At 41.0% G+C, this 19,913-nt stretch overlaps 2 protein-coding genes across 2 annotated transcripts in view; one reads left to right on the top strand and one right to left on the bottom strand.

Annotated features, from left to right (window-relative positions):
- The window catches only part of LOC142940095 (uncharacterized), an 18,843-nt gene extending 12,358 nt beyond the window's left edge, over nucleotides 1-6,485 (bottom strand). Inside the window, exon 1 of the mRNA XM_076082991.1 lies at nucleotides 6,347-6,485. Coding sequence (XP_075939106.1) covers nucleotides 6,347-6,392 — 46 coding nt within the window. The 5' untranslated portion in view covers nucleotides 6,393-6,485. The remainder of the gene's footprint in view (nucleotides 1-6,346) is intronic.
- A 2,817-nt stretch (nucleotides 6,486-9,302) lies between these two features.
- Nucleotides 9,303-14,826, top strand: atpv0e2 (ATPase H+ transporting V0 subunit e2). The gene is made up of 4 exons (XM_076083030.1): nucleotides 9,303-9,488; nucleotides 10,325-10,372; nucleotides 11,770-11,868; nucleotides 13,055-14,826. The coding sequence occupies exons 1-3, from the start codon at nucleotides 9,385-9,387 to the stop codon at nucleotides 11,861-11,863; spliced, it is 246 nt and encodes an 81-aa protein (XP_075939145.1). The 5' UTR covers nucleotides 9,303-9,384; the 3' UTR covers nucleotides 11,864-11,868; nucleotides 13,055-14,826.
- Nucleotides 14,827-19,913: the final 5,087 nt, after the last annotated feature.

The following is a 19,913-nucleotide window of genomic DNA, read 5'->3' as shown; positions in this document are numbered from 1 at the left end:
AATAATGCACTGAATCTGACACTACAGTAAGAATAACTGATATCTGCTGCTTTACTTCAACTAGAAACATGCTGAAGGGAGGTGGTAGTCAAGACTGAGCTGTGTGTAGCGGACCGACTGTTACTGTTTGATATGAGAACCACCTGCTCTGAGCTCTGGTTCTCAAGGCCGCCGGGCAGTGCGGCCTTGAAAGTTTCCTCCCCTCTTTTATCACAAACTCATAACACACACACACACACACACCTCGCTCTTCTCAACATCAGTGTTTGTCTTTCTGTGTTTCTGCAGAGTGAGAGAAGAGAAGACTGCAGCTCTACCTTTAACTGATTAATCCAAATGCAACACGGCAGTGAAAGGCTTCAGACTTTGGCTTCCAGAGAATCTTCATGTTCATACAAACAACTTCTGTAGTGTTTGCATAGAGACAAACCTATACATCCTCAAATGAAAGTAATTATTCAAATAATGGCGGTGAGTAGAGAGTAATAAACACTGCTCTCAAAGGAGGCACATCAACAGTCACTCGCTGTTTACCTTAGAAACAGAAGCGCTGTTCTCTCACACTGCGACGTCATTTCCTTTGATTCTGTTTTGCAGTTTTTCACAACATTAAGAAGGAAAATTGGCACATTTTGAACCTTATCTCTCCCTCTCCAAGTCCGGTATGTGGTGTGAAAACCCCCCTGCAGATGTTACTGATGTTCTCTGTGTCCCAGCTGTGAAGTCTGTTGTTCTTCCTCCTCACCGACGGATGGGGGGGGCTACAGAGTGCTACCTTCACATTCGGTACCCGTGGGAGATTGTTGTATTTCTTTGATTTCGCAGTGTGCCTTTGAAGAAGGGGTGAGAGCGAGAGTGAGAAAAAGAAGAAGAGCGTCTAGAGCCGGAATATTCTCACACGTTCCTCTGTGAAGGAAGTATTTATTTTGACCAAACCAGAGTTACTGATTGTTGGAAAAACAGCGTAAAAACAAACCAAGAAGAGAGTTTTAGTGTCTTCGTTTGGTGTAAATTCAGAAAGAGTACAGTTGCATCTTTCGGTTTAGGTGTAAGAATATTTCCTTAATTGTATTTGTCAACCGTAGCGCAATGCATCCTGGTACATGTAGGCACAGCCGACACGGCGCCGCAGTAGTAGAGATTGTCTTTGTCTGTCCGTATAGTACTTCTTCTGTGGACTACAGTTACCATCAGCACTGATCGGACATCCACAACAAAGATGGCGATGTTTGTCTTTCAGCTGTGGGTTGATGGTTTACGTGGGAAGTTAATCCCAGATCCTTAAACATCTCATCTTATTATTTGTTGATAGCGGCCTAAACAATAGCCAACAACACTAAAATAGCTTCTCTGTTTTTTGGTGAAAAAAGTATTTCTATGCAAATGCATTTTAGTCATGTTCAGGTGGTCTTTCTATAAGATATGGTGGCTCTCCTCCACTATAAAACACCACAGAAAAGCCTGTCCTGGTCCAAATAAAGGCCAATATTTCAGCATTTACACAAATTAAGATTGCTGAGCCAATAAAGAAAATATTCAATACACGCAAGGGTCATATTTCAGACTTTATAATGCATTTTAAGGAGGAAAAAGAAACCGAAATGAAAAGTGAAACTTACCTGAATAAAGCGTTGAATTTTAAAAACGGTATTTCCCTGCTGGGAATGTAAACGTGACGGTGCAGACGAACCAAAAGGTCATTCGACTCTCATGCAAAACCAAGCAGGACAGCAGCGTTACCTTCAGAAGGGCGTGGCCTCCTCTCTGTCTCTTTCATTAGTGTAATCATTTCAAGGAACAGGAAACTCAGGGCTAATGAGTCACACACACACACACACACACACACAGGCACACCCAAAGGGAAGCAAACAAAACAAATACAAAATCAAACATGCTTATAAAAGTATGCAGGGCAAAACTGAAGTGCTCTTCCTCTGACTCATCAACATTCTTAACACTTGAGACAAACAACACGGAGCTGAGATGACGAGTTCACAGACATCTGCGAAGGTGCGGTGACTTTATGCTTCATGTCGGATATTTGTATCGTTCTGATTCCTTCTAAAAACACTGAGGTATTTAAAGTGAGTTACTTTTATTCATTGTGATTACTGATGTTACAAAATGATGGACTCAACGTCTACACACACACTACTTGTTTTCAGGGATTTCAACAGTTTATCAGTCTGTTAAATACATCGATTTTGACATTTGTTACCGTGTTATTGTTTAGTGAAAGAAGAACGTGAGCTGCAGCTGTTAGCGCTGGAAAAAAAGTAAGTAAGTAGACCTTGAGTCCAGATTATCTTTTCAAATCAGCGACCATGGCCAATACGGCACGTCTTTCATAACTTTCATTTCTTTTTTTTCCAACAGTAAAGCTCGTGTAAAGTCATTTCATGTTTATTTTTAGCTCCTGCTAATTCCCGACGCTCGTCCCTAGAAGCGCCTTTAAAAGAACAAATATAAAACCATGTGCTGTGTTTTGTTGTCCTATTAGAAACAGCAGTACAACTTGTGAGCATCCTCATATATACAGAGCATACACATTCAGAAACATTCATAGCGTACACACAACCCCCCCCCCCCCCACCCCCACATCTTACTGATCTAATCTGCCGTCTGTCCGATGCATCAAACATGATGAAATCCCATGATGAAGACCATGAGATGTGGTTGAAAGTCCTACACAAAGCTAGTAAGTAGACCTTGAGTAAAGATGAAATGAGTCGCCCTGATGCAGCACTGAGTGAGTAAAGGCGACGCGTCTTTCATTCCTCTGAAAGCTGTTTAAAGATGTAAAGTAATGATGAAGACCTCAAGATGAAACAGAAAGCACCGGGAAAAGACAGTAACTACATTTAGTTTTTGATAAACAAACACTTCCAAAGTAAATAATTAATTTTCCTGCCGATACCAAACATTATTCCACGACACGAGCAATAAACACATCGTCGTAACAAATGTGGAAGATTGATTTTATCCTTTTTTTATTTTAAAATAAAGAAGATGAAACACAAGAGCATATGAAGACATGCGAGGAGATGAAGTGAGAGCAGAGTGAGAGCACGATGTACCGGAGTGAGGCAGTCCGAGGACGTGAGGTATGATGAACACCGACTTCAGATAAACCTAATTTATGACTGGAGGAAATAAACGACAGGAAGAGAAGATGTGGGCGTTCGTCTAAACACGAATGTCCAGCTGCCAAGGCCGAGGAGCAGCCGCCGAGGACTGTTCTTAAAACACACGATGAACAAGCTTCAGTCAACAAGTGCTGGGTTTATTAGTCAGAGCGTTAGTGTGATCATGCAATAACAGCGTTATATAAAATTCAGAAGAGAAAGGTATATTCTAATATTTAAATATCAAAAGACGGACACACCGTTCTCATGGGTTCCTTCTTTTGGGAACGGTTACGAAGGTTAAGGTTACTTGTTTCCTAAAACGTCATCGGGAGTTTTGTTAAGTCCAGGATTTCCCTTCCGGAGATTGTTTGGTAGACGGCGGCCAAACCAACGGCCACCTTCATTCAATAAAAAGGCATTCGCCGTGTGGGATAACAACTCCTTTTTCCCCTAATGGTTATGTTTTTATTGAAAGAGGATTACATTTTTTAAGATTTTAGCGGAGGGAAGGTGGCCCACATTTAATGTAAAACAGCGCAAGTCATTTATAACAACATATCAGCACCATATCTGCATTGTCTTTCCTAACACTCGCTGTAATATTCAGCTTTATAACGTTTTGTGGAACCCAACTATCCTCAGTACAGAAAAAAGGTTTATGGAATGTCAGCTTTAGGTTTGGCTGAGATGTCAATAAAGCTTTAATTCAGCCTTTGTCCCGTGAATGACAGAGGCATCCTCAATCAGACGTGAACATTTGAGAGCTGCAGCTGTGGTCAAACCAGTTTCCTGACATTGTTGTCGGGTGACGACGACTCATTTGCCAGTGAAATAGTTCCTGATGGATTTTTGACGCGCTGCCAGTCTTAAAGCACCAACACAAGAATCATTTTACAAGTATCGACACACAAAGAAACACAAAACACAACCCAGAAATAAATACGCAGCTCAATAAAAAGGGCTGAAATATGCAAAGTGATGCGAATATCGTGAAAAGGAGTCGGCCAGCAGTAACAGGTCTGTTAATATAGTAATAAGTTATAGATTAACGTTATAGCTACAAAACATGGCTGCTTGGGGTTTCTAATGCCATGTTTATAGATATTACAATATAGCGATACACTGAATGTAAGAAGTGGACGGAGTCACCGTGACGTCACCCACTGGTTTGTGAACTGATGTTTTGAAGCTTCTAGTTCGGCGATTTTGCCGTCGCCATCTTGGATTACGGTCGTCGCCATCTTTGCTTTTTTGCCACCGATGAACGGTGTTACCATATCTGGACTGAGGAGGAGTGACGTAGAGACGCCATATACGTTTCTGGTAGAGACCTGTCAATCACTGTGTAGCCCCGCACCTAAAGCATCCCCTGCTTTATGGTCTGTTTGACTCTAAATGGACCATAATGTACTAAATGAACATCATGCTGTATTGAAGAAGACTTGAAACTAGAGATTGAGACCATAAACTCATGTTTACAATGTTTACTGAGGTAATAAATCAAGAGAGAAGTAGAGTCATTTTCTCATAGACTTCTATACAACCAGACTTCTTTTTGCAACCGGAGATTAAGATGTATTAATTTGATTTACTTAGAAATTTGAGTTAGTGTGTTCTTGTTATTATCAATTTAGACGACGTAATTGTATCTCACGATATCTCGACACGTGATTTCCTCACGCTACGATTCCATTGAAAGACGATTAACTATCATATTGAATTATCGTAGCTCTATTTTTCACAAGAAAACGCAGGGAAGGCTGTGTTTGATGCCCAACGGGGGAAAAACTGCGAGTCATCACTAAATCACAACACAAGCAGATTTAAGAAGGATATGATGGAAGCTACCACAAAAAAAAAAAAAGGAAATGCAGCTACAACAAAGACTGGGAAACAGCTTAGAAGTGGATGAAGCCGGTGGAAGGTGATTCTCAGAGAGTTGTTTTTGGGTGAAACCTGCAGCTATTTTCCAAATTCGACACAGTATGAGAGTCTCAACCTGAGGGCAACACACAGAGATATGAATTAAGGGGCAGAGTGGAAATGTGAATTTATTTTAAGCTAGATAGACATTATATCAACATTTTAGACAACCTCTCAGCCTTGGTAGGTAACAGGTGGTCCTGTTTGGATTTGTTTCCAGGGAACACAGGACTCCTCGTGAACCTATTTCACATCATTCCACCGGTGAATACCAGGAGGTGTTGTGTCTGATGGAGTGTGACATTGGTCCTGCACATGTTGTTCTTTCAAGGCAACAGCACGATCTAGTTTGGTGCAACACAAACAGCTGGTGCATTGAAGGCCAATGTGTGAAATGCATCTATAACAAATGTGGTTTGGGATGTACAGTTAAAAACTCAACCTGGAATATTTAGCTGCATGGTATCAGTGAGTTGAGAACTTGGGGTTCAGTGTCTCGCTCGGGTATCGAACCGACGGCCTTGGGGTTAAAGTACTACGAGACGAGTAATACTTTTTAAAACTTTGTATCGTCACAAAGCATCGTATGTAACTGCAAAACTAAGCTGATACTGTTGATACGTGAAAACTTTGTGAGTTCATCTGTAAATAGCCCTTTATATATATATATATATATATATATACACACACACACATATATATCTATATATCTATAGATATATATCTATATATCTATAGATATATATGTATAAATAATAATAAGCTCAGAGCTACAGCTAGCTCTGGTGGCATTAATGTCTACACTCACAGCCAGACTTCCTTTGTGAAATACTGTATGTTGCAAATAAAAAGTTGCTTTTACACAATGCATGCGTTAACTGCAACCACAAAAATGTGGAAGTATGACATTGAACCAGAAGTAGCTTCCCCTGTCCTAACAATAAAGTACATACAAGAAAACAAACAAAGGAAAATAACAATTGGCAGAGAAATGTCAATTGGGCATTTTAACTAATTAGCATTCATCAATGTAAACAGTTTCAGCAGATGAATTACATAAATGATGCTGTTAGTGTGCACAACACAACCTGTCATTAAACAGACTCAGAATACACGCTAATTTACTTTTATTTGGTTAATTTCACCAGTTTGTCTAACGTTATTTTAGAGGCGTTCACGTGAAATGCATAGTGTCGGAAATATCAGTGCTAAATCACAGCTGACGTTAAACTGAACCACCTGTGGCACTAAACTTATCTGCACCGAAAGTTCTGCTGCCCGACACTTGTACTCACCGCCTCCCAAGCCCAGCAGCCGGTAGATATCTCTGGTGAACTTCATCCGCTTCTACCGACACGCAAACATCCAGACTATCGCACAGCGGAGAAGACGATGAGTTCTCCTTCTCCGCCTGCAGCAGTCACCACCGTCAAGCTCAACGACACGTCACGACATAGACAACTTCCGGTAGTCTCCTTTCAACAATAAAACAATGACGGGCAGAATTTGAAGAGCACTTCCGGTCACAAACATCAAAATAAAACCACAAAAGGATAGCCTTCTGCTCATGACTCTCAATATGGTTTAATATAAAAAATATATACATATTTAGGATCCTAAATGGTAAATGTTTTAAATATAATTCCTGATTAAATCTCTCTTTTCTAAATTAAGAACATTCATGTGTTTCTGTGTCTTTAATTGATTTTGTTATGCACTTTTATTGCCTCTATTCAATTTGGGGCAACTTATTACTGCACTGAAACTATATTTCTGTATTTTTTTGTATATCGATTTCATTTTTTTATCTATTTCACTTCATCTTATTTTCGGTGACACTGTTATGGGTCCCATAGTTGTTGGATAAAACTAATTTAGTACCACCTGGTATTTATTTTAGGGAAAATTGAGACAGTGTTTAAATGGTATGTATTGGAATGAATTAGTGTAGAAGCAGGTTGTTAAATATGTCTACAAGCATACAATACAACATGAAATAGAATAGAAACTTTTCAATGATTCATTAATCTTTTCTTTTTTTTTTTTCAAGGACATTCTCTCAGAAATTCAAAAGGCTTATCACAACCGTTTCAGAGTGTTGTCTCTATTTTCCCATGAGGGACAAATCCACCCGTCTAGCCAAGAAGTGAGAAATATCCTGAGAACAACAGACCGTAAGCCATCTGGTATTTCCCCGCAAGTTGACCCACTTAAACGTGGCGTCTGGTCTGGACAGAATGGCTATTTGTTGGTCCAGATAAGATGTATTTCATGAGGAATGTAGACTGCACATGTGTCCACTAGATGGTAATACTGCTCTGTGTCTCAGTACAGTGAGGCCGGTCAACAGAAGTCGCCCTTTCATGTGGTGTTAAACGTAATCTCATAAAGCATATTGTTCTGTGTTATTGTTGGGAAAGAACTAAAAACAGAGGAGTGTTTTGCGTCTCCATAAGGCCTGTGTCCTCACGTGAACGTTTGTGTGAACTTCTTTTGACACCAAGTGTCTCAGCTGCGTTTGCAATTAGGTGTCACAGTTGTCTACTTGATGAGCATTTCAGCTGTTTGTCCTAAATAAGAGATAATAAATCTGTTGAACACGTCAATGTTTACGCAGGGCTGATTTGCAACCATGACGTTCCCTGATTAAGACAAGATGACCCTTTAACACAACAAATTCTCCAAAGTGATCTTCCAGACCTTGTGCAAATCACTCTGTGCCAGCGCACTTGTCTGTTATCCTCAGTATATATATCAGAGACTCAGAGACAGACCTCTGAGCAGCCTTGATGCATATTCTGTAAGTGAATCAACTCTGTCTCCTTCTTGCAAGAATAAATGTCCTGTTTAATGATTTTTACATCGGTCTCGAGTGAATTTTTCTAACAGTTATACTGAGATAAAGCGTTGCAGATTTATTTATTACATATGTAACAACCACAGAGAACCGTTCCAGAGCACCAGGTAAAATACACGGTGGAGTAGAGGGAGTGAAGCACCTTAGATAATAAAAAAACCTGTTAAATCAGGTGTATCATCAACTTGGAAGCTCATACAAATGCAAAAAACTTCTGTAAATCAGAGTCACCAAAAGAGTTTGTACATAAATAATATTATGAAGTAGTATTCTCAGTGGTTTCTATGTACTGTACATACATACACTGTAGTTTGCAAAATGAATTCAAATAATATATTTGAGGTTTGCAGCGCAATTTCAATTTAACTTTTTTTAAACAGTTTGACAAGGAGGGCAAAAAGATGCTGATGTATTACTACACTAATATAACAATACATTACTGTGTACAGTAGCCTATATGTAATATAAATAAATCCAGCTACAAATAGGTAATAAATAAATATAATCATGTGCTTAAGAACAAAAAAGTGGAAGAAAATGTCTTAAATTTCAGAATGTAGAATGTGTGTTTCTAAAATAAAAACGGTATAGTTTTAGAAGGGAAATATTTGAATTTAATAATGGTAAAAAAAAACATCAAGATCGTTGTTTAAATAGTTTAATTATCTTTTTCCTGCTGAGAACAACATAATCTCAGACGATCAGATCAACATTGTTGGTGATGAAGATGATAAACACTTAAAACAACAATAATAACCACAACATGTGCACTAGTATTTTTTTTTCAACATCATGCAATATTATTTTCATAATTCTATGTGCAATACAACTTTCTACACCTTTTTAAATAACATTGACAATATCTCTGTTAATATCATGATCAATATAACTTTATTTTAGTTTCCTGAAGGCTCTGGTGTGCGTTTCACTTCTTATACACTTTGTATTTTTACTCTTGTATTTAATATTTGTTCTTGTATTTAACTTTTTCCAATTTAGTTGAATGTTTTGTACTTTATTTACGGTATTTACCTTGCTCTTACTCTTATTAGTGTTAGTAATATTTATTTTACACTTAATAATTGTTATTATGTTGTTCATACATGTTAATATTTGTATTATATTGTTTAGTGCTATTCTTCTGTTGTAATATTTAACGGCACAATCATTTCTCTCAGGATTAATAAAGTCTTATTATATCTTATCTTTATAAATACACTTGCCTGCAACCTGCTGGCACAAACAACCGTCCAATCCGTCTCTCTGTAATACAGACAGACGGGCGGCTGAACCAATCAGAGCCCGCAGTCTCCCGCGTCTGGACCAATCACGTGCCTGTTTAGGCTTAAGTGGGCGGAGACATAGCGGAAGCGACGCGTTTGGCTCAGCAGCCATTGATGCGCTTTATTTCCAAGAGGACGCACCGGTGTTAAATTGTGCTCTATTTGCGGTGTTTTCTTTCTGCGGACCGCAGTCATGGTTTCTCACTCGCTCGCGCTGCCGATGATCTGCTTCACCACGTTATGGGCGCTCGTGGGCGTCGTGGCTCCGTTTCTTGTGCCCAAAGGACCCAACCGGGGGTAGGTGGTCTATGCCGTTAACGCGCTGCAAATACCGGAGATTATTGAGCGTTTCCCCTTCATTTCATTTCATCTCATATATTAAGGTTTAAAATGTTTTCATTATTCAAATTAATAATTGTTTACTTCGCACTCAGCCCTGCATAGCGTCTTTATAAATGCACGAGCGTGCTCGTGCTCATGTGATGGAGGCCCTGCGCGTCATCTTGCGTCCATCCCAACATCCTCTCCTTTCCTCTATCCTTCCCTCCATCCTTTCCCCCATCCTTCCCTCTATCCTTACTTCCCTCCATCCATCTCTCCATCCTTTCCTCCTTCCTTTCCTCCATCCTTTTCCCCATCCTCCCCTCCCTCCATCCTTCCTTCCCTCCATCCTTCACTCCACCCATCTCTCCATCCTTCCCTCCATCCTTTCCTCCATCCGTACCGTTAACCTGTTTACTTCTCATTTGTTGTTGTTTTTTGCACCTTCTTCATGATCTTTATTATTTAAATGTAGTTTTTATTTGCAACTGCTGCCCAACAATTTACCTCAGGATAAATAAAGTTGTATCTTATTATTTTTATTATGCGTAATTTTACATTGTGATAGTGTTGTTATATACTATTTGGTCGTTCATAAAACAGTTTATAGATCAAATATAATCAGACAGAGTTATAAGTTTTGTGCTAATGCAGCCAAGAAAGGACCTGAACAAAAAAAATCAAGGTTCTTCATCACATTCGCTACTTAATAAATATAGTATTATTAGTTCAAACTACATGTCCAAAACCTGACCGATGACCTGAATGCTTTGTAAACGTCTCAATATATAAACTGCTGTTTTCTTCTACAGTGTGATTGTCACCAGTCTCATCCTCACGGCGGTCTGCTGCTACTTGTTGTAAGTACAAACTTCTCTTCTTCTTCTTCTTCTTCTTCTTCTTCTTTGGTGTGAAGCTGCTGTCATGTTGCGTGTTGATGAGTCTGCAGGTCTGGTTATCAGACTTTAAAACATTGCAAATTTATAAGGAGTTTCCTTGTACACGCGTCTGCTCGTTGGGTGCACTTGGGTACTACTACTACTACTACTACCACTACTACTATAGTAGTAGTAGTGCTACCACTACTACTACTGGGTACAAAAGCTTTTGAGTACGCTCAAATCTGAATCTATTGCAGGAATATTTTGCAGCTTGAAATTGGATCAACTATCCTAAAATATCGTGTAAAAAAAGATCTACATCAGGATGTTTATGCAGATAAAGTGCTCCGACAAATGTGATGAGCATGCAGGATTATCATCACACCACTAGATGGAGTCCTAGATCCTTCAGGAGGTGACTATCACTTCACCATCACGCAATGGTGGACTCACAAACTTTAAAAAGTCAGCACAGGGGAGGATGGAGGGAAGGATGGAGGGTTGGGTGGATGGAAGGATGGAGGAAATGAAGCACCTGGATGAGGCGGAGGAGCTTGAATGTAAACAGAGAGATAGAGAATAAATATATAATGTTGATAAACTGATTGTTTTATTGTGCAGATTATATGTAATTTAAGGGATTACTGACAACGGAAGAACTCTGATTGGTGAAGAAATGGATAATATAGATCACTTATTATTATGTAATTTCCATTATTTACTGACCAAGTAGCAACGAAAAAGCTTCAAAATTCACAAGTCAGGTATTTAGAGACAAGGGGGGGGGGGGGGCGGGCTAACTCGCTTCCAGGTTTTAAAGTCCTGTAAATGGAGAAGCTTACACTCATATTAGAATGTTTATTAATTGAAAGGCTTTAAAAGGCTATAATAGCATCGTGTACACCTCCATTATCGTAGAGAATGTGGACGTGTGCACTGGAAACTGCTTTACAACAGAGTCCACCGGGGCCAAAGAACTACAGGCCGTAAATAAACCAGCTTCTTCAGGCTGCTTCTTGTCTCTTGTGGCGGGAGGCTGGTCAGCCTGCAGGGTGAGCTCATTAGTAACTTTGCCGAGGCAATAATAGACGATCGTGTGTTATTAACGAGGATGATCGGAATTAATTAAGACCTCCAGACAACCTCTCTGAGAGTTGGTTAAAACTGAACGTTGGTGGAGTCTCTCGTGTGCTTCGGCCTCTTGGCTCTTGCTCTCGTCACGGTCACGGTGGTTATTACGGTAATACAATCAATCGGTGTTTGGAACCCAAAAGTGCAGCAACGAGACCCAGACTGCAAGAAAGAACTTTCCTACGAAGAGACGAGTTATACATTGATCGCTGTGTTTATAACCTTCTCTGTCTCTCTTTACTCAGTTGGTTGGTAGCCATCTTGGCCCAGGCCAACCCTCTGTTCGGCCCTCAGCTGAAGAACGAAACTATATGGTACCTGCGTTACTTCTGGGAGTAAACAAGGTGAGTTTATAAAGAAGGACACTTAAAGATACACAACCTGTGATCCAAAAAAAACAAGCTCTGTAGTCTGTTTAATACGCTCAAACTATTTTCAAATACTGAGAAAATATAGTGAAATAGGCCTAGAACTTTCTGTGTTGACATTAGATATTATTTATGCATTATTATTTAATTAATTAGCATCTTCAGATTGTCTGGTAAGACCAAAAGAATAGACAGTATATTTACTGCAGACTTCTTAGACTTTATACTCACTTATGCACCACTCAATCTAGGTTATAGTCCCGCCCTGCTGTGCTGTGATTGGGGGATTTATCTGCTTTCCTACACTGTGAAGATTTCCACCACGCGTTAATGCTACACCGGTTACAGGAATTGAGCCGCTAAACACCGTCACTCATTTGTGACAACAGCGTAGTCTCTATATAAAGATGGACGAGAGTCACACTTTACTCCTTTAGCAGCTGGCTACGTAGCTAGCATGCTAATTCCACCATGCTTTAATGCTACACCGGTTACAGGGAAAGATGAGTTGTCCCTCATCTGAGGATAGCATTCCTACGCTGTAGCAAGACTGTGTGGATGAAGTTATTACATTTGACTCATTTAGCGGCTGGCTAGTTTGGTAGCATACTTGCTACTTCCACCATGCTTTAATGCTACACCGCTTACAGAAACTGGACCCTCATAGGAGAGTTTTTTTTTTTTTTATTCTTCTTCCAGAAATCTCCTTAGGTTATGGCAACAAACCTACTTGTTTAGGTCCAGGAAAAGATCATGGTGTGGGTTAAAATAAACGAGTGCGGGCCAATCACGGAACAGTGACACTAGCCAATCACAGCACAGTAGGGCGGAGACTAGGCGGGACACTCTAGGGATTTGAAAGAAAAGGAGAGCCATTATGCTTTTGTATATTCTCTTTTCTGCTGGCTTCTTGAACGGCTTCGGATCCCTCGGGCTGCGTACTGTACTGAACTGTAATGTAATATACATTACTGTACTGTACTGTACCGTAATGTACTGTACTGTACTGTAGTGAAATGTACTGTAATGTAATGTACTGTACTCACTTGTTTTCCAATCGTGCTGTTTCCAAAGTAACGTCCACGATTGAGGACATTCCAGATAATAATACTTCTTTCTCTTTCTCTTTCTCTTTCTCTCACTCTCTCTCTCTCTCTTCCAGGACCGTGTGATGTGATGCCTCTCATCATTCCTATCCAGTGGTTTGCTGGATTTTTATTTGAACATAACTCTTCACCATCAAACATTCACACACACACACACACACACACACACACACACACACGTACAAACACAATCTGCAGACTTGATGAACCAACTGAAGAGTTGCAGCCTTTGTAAATATTTACAATGATGTACTTGGAGTGAAGGATTTAGAGTGTATGTAGGACACATGTGGGTTTTAAAACAAGGAGAATAATTCATTCCTGATACAACGCACGCAGTTAACAACAGTGTTTTTTTATCACTTACTGATTCTAATGATGTCCAGTGGAACCGTAACACCATCCTTTAGGAGTAGATATTAATCTTCCTTCTCTGAAATGTGCAATCTGTAGGAACTTAAGTTCACTTTCTGTTCGTTTACATTTTTTATTTTATTTTTGGGGTTTTGTGTCGCCGCCATCAGGGAACATGAATTTCTAAGTATTTGTATTTATTCGGCCTGCGGGGGCACTGATGTAAGCGATTACCTCGTTGTCCTCGCGGCCTCGTTATCTAACCGTTGTTATCTGTGATGTAATGGTGTGTGTGTGTGTGTGTGTGCGTGTGTGTGTGTGTGTGAAGGATTCATTACTGCGAGTGTACTTGGACCGCGGCCACGAGAATCTCCCAAAAAAAACATGAGAGTGAAGAGCGATTTCCCTTCCACTTTAGCATGAAGCCCCCCCCCCCCTCCCCCGCCGCCTCCGAGGTTCTCGTTGCCATGGTGATCTCGTCGCCCCATTCAGTCCCTCTGCACTCGACCCCTTTTGATGAAATCCTGCTCGTTCTCGCCTGCTCTCGTACAGACGCACCGCAGGTCGTACTGAAGGGACACGGTCTTTGTTTTGGATTGAAGCTGCTGGAAGCTGTCGATAGATATGTTGATAATATCCACCATCTTTTAAATATCTTAATCTTCATCCCCCCCTCCCTAAAACTAAATGTTTGCAGAGTATTTCCCATTATTACCAGCAGGATTAAAAGATTTAACTGACAGATATCACAGTGAAACGTGGCCAGTTGATTACTTCGCATAAGGACAATTATTTTTTTGTATTACAATTTCATTTTTAAATATGCAAATAATGCATTATCTTATCAAATATGTGCTAATTTGCATACATTTCCATAACAGAAATCTGAACGTTCTTGTTTCATTTTGTCGACATATTAGAGTGAAAGGTTTTCACAGAGGGACTCTTTGTTTATCTCTTTGTATCCATAAATCTGAACATATTTATAACAGCCATAAAAATCCAATTCCCCATGTTTTTAGTAATAAATGTATAAATGAGTCTGTGAATGGTGTGTGAACAAACCCCTCTGTGTTAACCTTCAGCACATAGAGAGGAATGAAAGAGTAAAGTTTGGTGAATGTAAGAGCTGCTGAAGTGGAGATTTATCATCAGAGTCTGAGAACAAACTCGTTTAGAGGAAACGTCTTAAAGAGCCGTTTAGTTACATTACAGACATTTAGAGACTCTACAGGTGAACACATGAACTCATAGATATCACCATGAAACTTCACCACTTCATTACTCACATTAAGATGAATATTTATTAAGTATTCTGAAACTTTCTGGAGCCTCAGGACTTTGCAGTTGTTCAGACCTGAAGCCCGTTCTGATCGACACACCGGCCTCCTCCTGATCGCTTTGAGAGTCTCAGCTGCGAGCCACTACTACAACCGCGTCTCCCCTCTTCCACTCCCCCATTTCCAACCCTAAACCCCCCCCCCCCCCCTCCTCCCTCAACACTGTCCCTCCCCCCATCCTCCTCTCCAAAACCACTTTGCTTCAGCCAAAAAGAATCAAAATCAATATACAGCTACTTTTTAGAAAGACCAAATTGCGTTGTATCTTTTCCTCCAGCCCTCTTTGGTAGTTGTGGTGGTGGCAGTGCACCTGACGGTGGATAAGCAGCAGCAGCAGCGTGCTGTACGGTCAGCTGCCCCCGATCACATCGGGAGCGTGAGGCCAGAACGCCGGCATTTAGTTTGCAAAGTGGACTCCAAAGCAGCTGAGTTGAGGGATCGTTGGTGCCGGTCCAGACTGTGGTTTTACAAAATAAGATTCCAAAACGAGTAACGTACAGTGTGTCACTGCAGCTGCAACGTTCAGGAAAACATCTGGATCGCCCCCTGGTGGCTGGCTGTTAGTTCAGGAAGCGCTTGATTCGATAAAAAAACCGCTATTAATATTCGATTAATCGCGCAGCAACTGCAAAGTGTCGGGGAGTCACCGGACAAACTGAACTAAACTCCACAACATGCCGGACGTGAACTGACCCCAAACATTATTGCTTTTTCTTTTCTCATGAATCTGTTCATATGAATCTTCTGGCTGCTGCTTGTGTGTGTGTGTGTGTGTGTGTGTGTGTGTGTGTGTGTGTGTGTGTGTGTGTGTGTGTGTGTGTGTGTGTGTGTTCAGAGTCACCATTGTTACAGAAAGCTACTGATTAACAGATGTGATTGTTGGTGCAGACGAGATCCTACATGTGATGTTGTGTTCGTGTGAAGTAAATGCTTCTATGTGAGTGGAGTCGTATGTGAAACACCCAATAAAATATAAAAATAAAATATGTCTCCTGCTGCTCTGTTGACATTGTGAACATTCCTCCGAAGCAGGATGGAATGCATGTTTTGATTGTGAACGAGACACACCCACACACACACACACACAAGTGTGAAGTGGATCTAGATTCTTTGATTCTTTCACATAAAACTTAACCCTTTAACTTAAGACTAACTATATCGTATCTCTCAAAGACACGACAACACACGCATCTCATTGTTCCAAACATTTGGCTCGTTGGAGGGTTGATTGTATTACTTTAGAGTCCCGTGTGTGTGTGTGTGTGTGTGTGTGCTAAAGAGACAAAATAGATCCTGTTTGCAGTCTGTGCTGATGTTGCAGAGGCCGATGACTGACTGGTGAAGGACTGAGACAGTCTGTCAAAGTTACCTTGGTGATCAAGGACAAGGTTGACTCCCTCATGCAAGATTCCCACGATGACACACGGAGGCTTCGCATGCACACAAACACACAAACACACACACACACACACATACCTTATCAGATGCAGATTTAACAGGAACACTTGAGGAGCTGGGAAGAGAAAGACTAAAAGATGAGGTGCATTTGCCTGCTTGTAAGTTAGATAATATGCTGTTGAAAGACGGATGCCGGTGTTGCTGGACTGAAGGTTTAGGTTCAGGCAACAAAACCACTTAGTTCAGTTGAGAGCAGAGTTGGGGTTGATGTTAACGACTCACGTTACTAGCGGCTCACGTGACAAAAACGTCAGCCTGTCCTGTGACTTTATTTTAGTTAGTTGCTCACATTGTAATACATGCAAACAGACGCTAACGAGTGACTCTGTATCGGACGCCGAGGAGTCACTGCAGTATTTGAAGCATTGGGAGAACGGGTTGCATACGACAAGCCGGCATCCTCCGGTTCTGCCGAGTGAAGCCGATGCGGAAGTCTCTTAAACCTGCATTCTCTCTAGTGTCCACCAGGGGGCGACTCCTCTGGTTGTATAGAAGTCTATGAGAAAATGACTCTACTTCTCTCTTGATTTATTACCTCAGTAAACATTGTAAACATGAGTTTATGGTCTCAATCTCTAGTTTCAAGTCTTCTTCAATACAGCATGATGTTCATTTAGTACATTATGGTCCATTTAGAGTCACACAGACCATAAAGCAGGGGATGCTTTAGGGGCGGGGCTACACAGTGATTGACAGGTCGCTATCTACATCACTCCTCATTAAAAATATGGTCACTTCTCTTCATTGGTTGAAAAAAACAACATGGCGACTGCGGTAATCCAAGATGGCGACAGCAAAATCGTCGACCTCAAAACTTCAAAACATCAGTCCACAAACTAACGGGTGACGTCACGATGACTACGTCCACTTCTTAGATACAGTCTGTGGTTTTTATTAGTTTACACTCGCTTATTGTCAAAATGTATTTCTCCAAGTAGGTCGCCGAGTAGTTTACTTTTCCTTCTGGTGAGTTCATATTTTAAACAACTTTTCATTTGATGAATTTTTGAGCACCAATGGAACGCTCAACGGTGGACCTGGAGGCTCAGCACTCGTTGTTGTGCTGGATTATGATAATCTGTAAAATGCCTCCCCGTGTCACCACCACCACCGAAGAGGTCAAACACACACATCCATAATTCACGGCTGCAGAATCACTGTGGGAGCAAATTAATGAGTCAAATCTGCATGACGTTTGGAAAAAAAGCGGCGGGGTTTCGGTGACAGAGTGACGGGTATCACAACTATAATATAATCACGCTGTGTCTCACCAAAAACGGTGGTATTGTCCTTTAAGTATGATATATATCCCAGTCCTGGCCTACATTTCTGTTTTAAACAGACGAACACACGAATACATGAATACACATTATTTAAGGACTCACAGACAGCCTACAGGGCCACACATACGGGCTTTAACTGACAGATAAACACCCTGCAGCTTATCCTCTGTAATATTCATAAATTGGGGCTTAACGCGCCGAGGCAACCTACTTTTTTAAGATGTAACGATCTTTATGCAAACAGCTATATGAGCTGGCCTAAATAACGCCGGCTTGTCTTATTTTCATCACAAGGGAGCAGCTGTGCGCCTGATAATGCATATTTTAATCTTCATTTAAATATATTGTAAAGCAGAGCCTGGCAGATGCAGGATGTTTTTTTTTAAGCTGATTAGAATATTGATATTTGATAATGATGTTCCTTTTTCCCCCAAAAACAAATACACATTTTGATATGGAGGTCACGATCCTCCTCGGATCGTGACCTCCAGCATTCACTGGGACGGTTTGCAGCCGAGTGTGAAGCGGCGGGGATGAGAGTTAGCACCTCCAAATCTGAGGCCATGGTGCTCTGCCGGAAACCGGTGGATTGCTCCCTCCAGGTGGGGACGGAGTGCCTCCCTCAGGCGAAGGAGTTCAAGTATCTCGGGGTCTTGTTCACGAGTGAGGGTAAGATGGAGCGGGAGATCGACAGACGGATCGGTGCGGCTGCAGCAGTAAAGCAGGCGCTGCAGCGGACCGTCTTGGTGAAGAGGGAGCTGAGCCGGAAGGCAAAGCTCTCAATCTACCACTCGGTCTACGTTCCTACCCTCACCTATGGTCACGAACTCTGGGTCGTGACCGAAAGGACAAGGTCGCGGCTACAAGCGGCCGAAATGAGTTTCCTCCGTAGGGTGGCCGGGCTCAGCCTTAGAGATAGGGTAAGGAGCTCGGTCATCAGGAGGGAGCTTGGAGTCGAGCCGCTACTCCTTCGCGTCGAAAGGAGTCAGCTGAGGTGTTTCGGGCATCTAATTAGGATGCCTCCTGGACGCCTCCCACTGGAGGTTTTCCAGGCACGTCCAACTGGGAAGAGACCCCGGGGAAGACCCAGAACACGCTGGAGAGATTACATCTCCCAGCTGGCCTGGGAACGCCTCGGGATCCCCCAGAATGAGCTGGAACATGTTGCCGGTGAGAGGGAGGTCTGGGTTGGCCTGCTTGCCCTGCTGCCACCGCGACCCGACCCCGGATAAGCGGTGGAAAATGGATGGATGGATGGATATGGAATTGTTATTAAAGGAGTATGACTAAGATGTGTGAAGCTCCATATGAACAATAGTGAGTGATAACATCATCTGTCATGGTATAGTATAGTTTATTTATTTAGTTTATTCTATAGATTTACATATTGTTTGTTATATTGATATATAATATGATGCAGTACATGTTTTTGGAATAAAATAAAATAATGGAGTAACTGTTCAACACAATTGTAAATGCTTCATCACGTTGATGCAAACATCATATTTAAATATCCCATAATATTCCAGAGAGCAGCCGTGCTCATTGATTTTAACCACAATAGAAAACATAATTAATATTTCTTATGATGCATTTTAATTATAATGGGATTATAAACTACTCAGTCATTGTTTGCTTTAAGTAAAGTGATATAAATTAAAACTATGCAAGAGCAACACACAGAGCGTTGTTCTTATTCTACTAAAGGCAAACAATGACCACTTACAGTCGTTTATAATCTCACTATAATTCATTATAAAAGATGTATCATAACTATGGGATTTATAACACACAACAAGTCAGTGAGTGAGCAGCAATAATGCAAATTATTTATATCTTATTATGATTATTGTTCTAAAGCAGTATGAGTGCTTATAACTATAATTATACAGATTAAAACACATTGTAAATATGTATAGTGCATTATAGACCTGGGCGTTTTGCAATGCTGTACTGCAATTTAACTTACAACATATACTTTAATATGATGTAATACTTTCCAGATATAGGCCTACCGATACTATAAATATATTAGAGCAATAAATATATTTAAAATCTGCATTTCTCATTATTATACAAACTCAAGTTGCCAATTTGCACTGGACTAAAATGCTGCCATCATTAAGTTAAAATGTTCAGTTATGTAATTGTTATTTCAACTGTATGCTGTTGAAGTGTTAACCTGAGAGGTGTTTCTAATATTTTGTCCACCCCATCTTTAACAATGAGGGATTTTATTATATTATATATATTACAGTGAGTTTACGGAGCTGAGAGAAGCCGTAAAGCGGCTGTTAAATTGCAGTAACCCCGCTGTGGAGGCCGCCTGTCGGGGGGTTCCAGCGGGGCTCCGCTCTGAAGCTACCCGGGTTTAACGCTCGGGTCAACGGGTTCACAGCTTCGGTCTTCCCGGTGTCCTTAAAGACGGGTCGCGTGACCCCGCCCCTGTGACGTCGATACAAACCGTATTCGTTTTCACT

The sequence above is a fragment of the Anarhichas minor genome, unplaced genomic scaffold, assembly GCF_050575085.1.
Source record: "Anarhichas minor isolate MPS153535 unplaced genomic scaffold, ASM5057508v1 ptg000114l, whole genome shotgun sequence".
Taxonomy (NCBI): domain Eukaryota; kingdom Metazoa; phylum Chordata; class Actinopteri; order Perciformes; family Anarhichadidae; genus Anarhichas; species Anarhichas minor.
The sequence above is the reverse complement of the archived record's forward strand: the minus strand, read 5'-3'. Positions and strand labels throughout refer to the sequence as shown.

What these genes read in the sequence shown, in the direction of transcription:
- atpv0e2 (XM_076083030.1), top strand. Translation starts at nt 9,385, where the DNA reads ATGGTTTCTCACTCGCTCGCGCTGCCGATGATCTGCTTCACCACGTTA. An exon ending in CCCAAAGGACCCAACCGGGG is followed by an intron (nt 9,489 to 10,324) that starts GTAGGTGGTCTA and finishes TTTCTTCTACAG; the next exon opens with TGTGATTGTCACCAGTCTCA. An exon ending in GCGGTCTGCTGCTACTTGTT is followed by an intron (nt 10,373 to 11,769) that starts GTAAGTACAAAC and finishes CTCTTTACTCAG; the next exon opens with TTGGTTGGTAGCCATCTTGG.